Raw genomic sequence first — 8,392 nt, forward strand, 5'->3', positions numbered from 1 at the left:
ATGCTGCCATAATTATCAGTCACAATCAGCAATTGTCGTTGAATTGTAACACTTCTCGATCTATGTTTGAAAAGCACCTCATTTTCCCAACTTATCGTCACCCGACCCAGAAAACTATTTAATTGTAGCTTCGTTGTAGAGTAGACGGGGATAATCAAATCTTATCCATAGTGGCTTAAGATGAAAATTCGCCCACAGCTCTCTACCAAGCCAACTCCCAACTGATCAACCTTTATATTCTGAAAATGTTCCACTGCTCATCAGCATCTCTAATAGTTGTTATGCATATTAGCATGCTGTCTGTCACAGCATCAAGATCAACTCTCTCAGAAAGATGACGGTCGCGCTTTGTGCGCGATTGTGGAGTTGCGAATGCAGTGATTCGGAAGTCGTGCTTATTCGTGACCTCCAATTTTCCGAGCTGTTTGAATAAGCTTCTATTGTGATTTTTAGACAGATCCTACAGAACCCCTCACAAAGGTTTCGAAACTGGCTTTGACTGGACTAATTATTCGGAATCACTAATCCCAGAATTTGGTGGTTATGATTGCATGCTTTCCGCCTATCGAGTCAAGATGATATCGCCCGTTGTGACTGTAATCTATCCTGTCACTCCACCCAAAGACTCTCCCAAGTGGCAGTCATTGTTTCTTCCTGAGCTCGTTGGTACGCTGGAACTAAGAATATTACTTCCATAAATGCGTACCAAACACAGAGACTCTTCTTCGTACTTGAGGATCTGCGAATCGCGTGGGTGAACATCAAGCGTGCAGAAAATTTGAACCAGTAGTGGCATCGCTATTGGAAACTGAATCCAACTCAACGCGGAGGCGTCGAGTGTGGCCTATGGCTCGAATCCGTCCGTTAGATTGACAGCCTCATAGCTGTCTAATAAATAGACCGCTACGGGGTCAAATACAAAGTCATTCGACTTCTTCTTGAAAACTTTAACGAAAAAAAATTTCCGTTTCTATCTCGCCTGGCAACTTCGCATCTTCTCCGACCGAGATCCCATGGCACCCAGAAGTGCCTCCAAGTCCGAACGTGCATTCCAAGCCTCGATACCGCCGTTCGGCTCGAGATCCTGCACGGTCAGCGCCGACACGGCGCCGCCCTGCTCAGCAACTGTGACGCCCCAACTCCCTGATCGGTGGTGAGTACGACCTTCCGTGTCACTTAAACTTGTCCTCCGCGAAGTTCTGATCTTGAAATTATACGACGAGAAACTCCTTCCCATAACGCGGCCGAGAGCCCGTCGTTAATCTTCTTTGACGAGGGTTTAACCCCGACGTCTCAAGACTTTTTGACGCGAAAAGGTCGACCCACGCGTCTAACTGTCTGACGGCAGCCATACTCGACCTTTCGCGGTCCGAGGTTCTGACGCGGGGTTCGACCTCGTTCTCGGGGGGGGGGGCGGGGGCGGGGGGGGGCGGGGGGGGGCGGGGGGCGGGGGGGGGGGGAGGGGGGGCGGGGGCGGGGCGGGGGGGGGGCTTGGTTTTGACGCCGCGGTTCGACCTTGCGCTCTGAATTGGATTTCGACGCGATGCGTTCGACCACGTCGCGTCTGAGATTTGATCTGACTGGGTCACCTTCCCGTGCTAGATATTGTCTACACGCGCGGTTCGACCTTCGCGTCTGAGGCCTTCTTGTGACGCGGGTTCGACCTCTCGCGTTCTGAACTTTGTCTGACGCGGGTATCGACTTCGCATCTGAACTTTGATTTGAGTTGTCTAACTGCTTTCTTCTTTTTTTTGCAGTGCACATACCACGCGAGCCTCTTCTTTTCCGCCACACTTTGACAATGAAAGTGCGTGCAGACATGAACATAACTTTCAGCTCAGGCGTTATACTAACTCCCGGTTTTCGAACAATGAGGGAAACAGTCGCGTGGAACTCGATCACCAAGTCTTCTCAATACACTCTCCAGGACGTGCTTTCGGACGCTCCGACTTGGAAAGCCAAGCCCTAAGCCCATAACCAAACCTGATATCTTCCTTCGCGGTGGCAGCAGTCTTCACAATCTACAGTGAAAGTTACAATCTGACGGCTTTCACACCCCACAATAGCTAAAGCTAGGATTATTGAACAACGGTCCTTGCAATGCTCTACAGAAGAAGTTACAAGTCAAATGGTTCCTTCTGAAACGCGGATGTCATCCCCGCGTCACCAATTTTGAAATGACAGCGACCCTCGCGTCATCAAGGCACAAGCCAAACGTGAGCGACCATCGCGTTTAATGGTGTTCAACCAACAGTGACCCTCGCGTCATCAAGGCACAAGCCAAACATGAGCGACCCTCGCGTTTAATGGTGTTCAACCAACAGCGACCCTCGCGTCATCAAGGCACAAACCAAACGCGAGCGACCCTCGCGTTCAATGGTGTTCAGCTAACACCCAACTTCGCGTCTCAATTCAAAGAACACGAAGTTGGGTTCTGAACGCCAGATTGGGCGTTTGACTTGTTCAAACACGAGTCGAACGGTTTCAGAACCGTTTATCCCACGTTCCGAGGGATTTTCGCCCACGTAGGAGCGGATATAGGGGTCAGTTACAACCCCTTATCCCCCTATAAAAACTCAACGAACTCAACTGAGTTGGGGGTTGGATTTTTGGCATCTGAACCACAGGGGTTGATCGGATTTTTGATAATCAGATCAGAGGTTGGATTCTTTATCATCAAAACCACTCAGGTTTGGAGATTCGGCAACAACAGCAACGAAATCCTTAGAGATAGGATTTTTGAATCAGACTCAGAAGATCAAATCTGAGAGGATTCTTCGACAACAGAAAAACAGCTTGATCACTAACCGAATTTTCGGTTCCAACAACTCTTAGGAGAGACATCAGACGAGTACGCTAAAATGAAATCTTCATTAATGCACCACTCGCCCTCACTTGGTACATCATTATTACTCTCACCCTGACCCATTACATCAAAATTTAATTCCCAAGGACAATCTTCATCGGGATCTGGCTCGATGTCAGCCTCATTACCGCTGTCTACATCTTCTTTCTCTTGGGATTCCAGATAGAAGACGGAGTCGGTATGGAAGTTTTCCACCCCTCGGAAGGGGTATTTTTCTGCAATCAAGGTTCGGACTTCGCCCTCGTCATTGGCGTACTTCATGACCTGATGTAAAGTAGATGGGACAATGCGGTTTGCATGTATCCATGGCCGTCCTAGCAAAAGATTGTAGGACGTGTCTGCATCTATGATGTAGCATGCTACTTCAGACTTAAGATCTCCGATCTGGCATCTGAGCTTGATCTTTCCCAGGGGTCGGGTGCTGTTTGCATTGAACCCAAAGATAGTAGTCTGGGTGGTGTGCAGTCGGTACATAGGAATCCCTAAGACCTGTATGACCCTGTAAGGCATGATGCTGAGCGCTGAGCCTGGGTCAACTTGAACACGATTGATTTCGGAGGATCCAATATACCCTGTGTAGTACAGTGGTCGGTCATGCTCGTGCTTGACTTGCATATCTTCCTGAGTGAATGATATGCATGGTAGACTTCGCGCTGCTTGTAGGCATTACAGACAAAGTTGATCTTCAAAGGCTTCGGGAGTCGGAGTTACTCGAGTAATGAAGCTCTTTGTATTCTTCAAAGCTTCAATTAGAGCTTCCTTGGTGGATTTGGACAACCTTAGGAGCTCATATAGCGTAATTCTGGCCGGTATGTTGGCCAACTGCGCCATGACGTTGAATTGGAAGGGAGCGCTCGACTCTCCAGATTCTTGGTGGAGATTTCTGTTGAATCAGAGCTCCTTCTGTTTTCCTTTGTCCACTGGCTTTTTCGGGGCAGAACCCCCAGCGTCTTGGGGCTGCTCTTCAACTTCTGGAGCGTTCTGGCCGTAATCCCTCAGGTAAGCTTTTCCTGACCGGGTGCCAGGGTTGTCTCCTGGTATGCTGCCAGGGCAATCCTCTCCTCTTCTGAATCAGTAAGAGGTTTGAGGTGGTCATCATCCCCAGCAGAGTCACCATCTTTTGTTTGTAGGAAAAATTACAATAAAAAGAATAAAGAAAATTGATTTGTATTTCTTTGATTCCGATTACAACTTGATTACAAAAGAGAAGAGAACAAATTTGATTCTCTCCTTTGTTTAAAACTGGGTTCTTCTCGGTAGCGATGGAATGCCTCCTTCGATTGCTCGCGTCGAATTTGCTCTCCGTTGACTGTGTAAAGTTTGATGTTTAACTCTGAATGAGTTTAAGAACTCTGAACGAGTTAGAACTCTGTGAATAGAGTTGTTAGAACCGAAAATTCGGTTAATGATCAAGCCGTTATTCTGTTGTTGAAGAATCCTCTCAGATTTGATCTTCTGAGCTTGATTCAAAAATCCTATCTCCAAGGATTTCGCTGCTGCTGTTGTTGAATCGTCAAACCTGAGTGGTTGAGATCTCCCCAATCCGATCTTTGCTAACTCTTCTCTTTTCAAAGAGCCAGCCGCCAGCCCTTATCTGTTTTTAGAACTGACAAATCTCCAACCTGTACGGTTTAGATCTTTAGAATCCAACCTGTGTGGTTCAGATGCCAAAAATCCAACCCTTTGCTCTGTTGGGTTCGTTGAGCTTTTATAGGGGGATAGGAGGTTGTAACTGACCCCTATATCCACTCCTACGTGGGCGAAAATCCCTCAGAACGTGGGATAAACGGTTCTGAAACCGTTCGACTCATGTTTGAACGAGTCAAACGCCCAATCTGGCGTTTAGCACCCAACTTCGCCTCTTAGAATTGAGACGCGAGGTTGGGTGTTAGCTGAACATCATTGAACGCGAGGGTCGCTCGCGTTTTGGCTTGTTGCCTGTTTGGAAACGCGGGGGTCGGTGTTGGTTGGACCCCTACGAACGCGAGGGTCGCTCACGTTCAGCTTGTATCTTGGAGACGCGGGGGTGGCTTGGAAACGCGGGGGTCGCCTGCACTTCCCAAGTCGTAACGCGGGGATGACATCCGCGTTTCAGAAGGAGCTTTTTGACTTGTAACTTCTTCTGTGAAGCGTTGCGAGGACCGTTGTTCACTAATCCTGGATTTAGCTGTTGTAGTGTATGAAAGTCGTCAGATTGTAACTTTCACTATAGATTGTGAAGACTGCTGAATAGAGTTTTCATCAGTTGTCGGAAGTGTCGTTGAATTGTAACTCTTCTCGATCTATGTGACAAGTCCTCTATTTGCCACTTTCGATTGTCGACCCGAAAGCTATTTGATTGTAGCTTTCATTGTGAGAGCTTGACGGGAATCAACATCCATAGTGTTTTGAAGATGAATATTTGCCCACAGCTCTCTACCAAGCAACTCACCAACTTTCGATTGTCGGTGCGAAAGCTATTTGATTGTAGCTTTCGTTGTAGGAACTTGACGGGAATCAACATCCATAGTGTCTTTAGATGGATATTTGCCCACAGCTCTCTACCAAGCAACTCACCAACTAAGTCCAACCTTTCATTTCTAAAATCATTACACTGTTCATCAGCATCTCCAATAATTGCTAATATAATATTAGTCGTGCTGTTGTTGCAGCCATCAAGATCAATCATCTCAGAAATGAGGTCGTGTTTGTGGCGATTGTGGAATCGCAGATGCAGTGATCAAAAATTCGTCTGATTGTGATTTCCGTCGTCGGAGTTTGATAGGGGTCAGCTATTCATTGTGATTTTTAGACAGCCTACAGATCCCTCGAATGCTCGCGTCGAGTTTGATTCTCGTTGACGATCCGATGTCTTGTTTCACTGGAACGTGATCTTCTCCTCACGATTTGACGTTGTGGAGGACGTGCGTGGCAAGTTTGAAACTCTGAACGAGTTGATTGATCTTAACCGTAATTGGTTAGACAAGCCAAAGATCTCTTCTTTTCTGTTAAGGAGAAGGATCCAAAAGCCAGCCCGAGATCTCTTCTTTGCTGCCCAAAAAGAAGGATCCGAACTGAACTGAATTGATTTTCAGTTATTTATAGGGGATTAAGGGGTGTAACCACCTCCTTAATTCGCTCTTAAGTGGGGCTAATGGGATGTAACCGCCCCTTTAAATCACTCCTGAGTGGAGTTGTGATCCCCTCAGATCGTGGGAGACGGTTGTGAAACCGTTCAACTCGTGTTTGAACGAGTCAAACGCAAAATCCGCGTTCTGGTGTGAATTCTGCGTTCAAACGTAGTGTCTGGAAGCTGGAACGCAGTGTCTGAAAGCTCGGACGCAGCGGCTGGAAGCTGCGTTGGCATCTTGTTGGAAGCTGCGTTTGGCGGCTTGGAAGCTGCGTTTGGCAGCGGATGGAAGCTGCGTTTGGCAGCGGATGGAAGCTGCGTTGACAGCGGTTGGAAGCTGTGTTGGGCTGTGTTTGCAGCGATTTGGAAGCTGCGTTGGAGCTGTGTTTGGGCAGCGGTTGGAAGCTGCGTTGGCAGCAGTTGGAAGCTGCGTTGGGGCTGTGTTTGCAGCGATTTGGAAGCTGCGTTGGCAGCGTTGGAAGCTGCATCTGAGCTGCGTTTGTGGCTATGAACGCGGTGCGTCTTGATGCTGGTACGCGGGGAGGACTTCCACGTCTTGGTTTGAAGAGACCGTCGATTTGTAGTCTCTTTCTGTCAGAACGTTGCAAAGATCGTCGTTTTGTAATCTTTGCTTTAACTCTTTGATTCGTGAGAGTCGTCAGATTGTAACTCCTGATGTTGATTGTGGATGCTGTTGATTAGAGCTTTCATCAGTTGTTGTGAAGGTCGTCAGATTGTAACCTTCATCGATCTACGTGAAAGTCTTCAAATTATAGCCTTCTGGAAATCGTCAGATTGTAACTTCCATCATCGGTGTTTGATGGGGAATCAGCTATCTATTGTGATTTTTAGACAGCCTACAACGACATTATATCTAGGAAGTCGTGATGACACCTGACAGGTTGCTTCGGTAATAATGCCAATGAGTTACCTGTCGTTTCTCTCCTCTCCCGCGCCTAACCGCATTTAATGCGGTGTGTAGGCGTGGGAGGGGAGAGAAACGGGGGAACAACCCCCGTTTCTCTCTCTCTCTCTCTCTCTCTCTCTCTCTCTCCATTTTATTAAGTTTTTTAATTTTTTAATGGGGCCCACTTAATCAAGAACACATGAGATATCATAGAATGGTATAATTGGAATTTAAAGAAAAAATTAGGGGAGGCCCACATATGAAAGTATTGTATTTTAGAAGTTGGGTTTAAAGCCAAATACAAAAAGATAATTGAGTTTAAAGATATAAGCAATAGTCGTTGGGTTTATAGATAAAGTAGAGTAAACAATTGGGGGTAGAAATAAAAACCCCAGTTATTTATTATATTTTGTACGGTTAATGATTATGGAGATAAATAAACATCCAAATTATGAAGTAAAGACATAATTCAACAAAAGAAGATCCATAGCTTTTATTGTCAAAAAAAAAAAGGATCATAGCATATAAGAAGAAAAATAGCAATGCATAAAGTCAACATAACCCTTTCACAAAGTTTTAAGGGGGAATTAAAGAGAAGGGCGAATGTAGCTTGTTTGTGCTTGGTACCAAGCACAAATTTTATGCTTGATAGTGAGGTGACACATCCCCCTCCACTCATTCAAATAAGTGACCACATTCATATGAGTTGAGGAGTGCATGAGGATATGCAACCATTTGAACGAGTAGATGGGGATGTGACACCTCACTACCAAGTATAACTTTTTGTGATTGGTACCAAACATACCTATTTCTCTCTCTATATATATATACACACACACGCACGCTCAATGTATCTAACCAGTTATGTCTCATATCTGAATCAACAAATAGTCTATGACCAAAACAGTTTGAAATGTTTGATCGCTATGCGATTATTTCATACATAGAAATACGTTTGAAGAGGAAGGATAAAAAGAGTAATGAGAATAAAGAAAAATAATTAAGTATAAATAAACCAAGCCTTAGTGCTACATAATCAAGATCAGGTCAACGTACCTGACTCGGGTCCAAACCGCCGCTCTCCGCGTCTAGCCCAGGATAGCCTCACCGCCCCCCAACTCGTCCGCCTTCAATGGCGCCGTCGCTCTCACGTGATCCCATTGTCTTCCTTCTTTCCCAATCCCGCGTGAACCGCCGCGGTAACCTTACCTGCCCTTCATCCGCGGGGCCCACCCATGTGACTCCACCCCCCACCGACGCAAGCTGTCTTCAAATCATCACATGAATGCGATCCGCTCACTCTCCAGTAAGCTCACCCCCCTCAACGATCTCCTCTCTTTTTCCTCTCTGGCCGGTGACCGTAACCAGCTCTATAAATTCACAAATCCCATCTAAAATCCCATTAGCTTTTTTCTCTCGTTCTCTTCTTCCTCCTCCTCCTCCTCCGCTTTTGCTAACTCTAGTCTTCTTCGATGGCGAGAGCCTCCGCTTTGTTGTTCGCCGCCGTCGT

The 8,392-nt window shown here is 46.4% G+C and overlaps 1 protein-coding gene across 1 annotated transcript in view; it reads left to right on the plus strand.

Moving 5' to 3' along the window:
* LOC109835010 (pollen-specific protein C13-like) overlaps positions 6,863–8,392 on the plus strand; it is a 4,378-nt gene continuing 2,848 nt past the window's right edge. The window contains exon 1 of the mRNA XM_020403011.1: positions 6,863–6,885. Coding sequence (XP_020258600.1) covers positions 6,863–6,885 — 23 coding nt within the window. The remainder of the gene's footprint in view (positions 6,886–8,392) is intronic.

This window comes from Asparagus officinalis, chromosome 3 (assembly GCF_001876935.1).
Source record: "Asparagus officinalis chromosome 3, Aspof.V1, whole genome shotgun sequence".
Taxonomy (NCBI): domain Eukaryota; kingdom Viridiplantae; phylum Streptophyta; class Magnoliopsida; order Asparagales; family Asparagaceae; genus Asparagus; species Asparagus officinalis.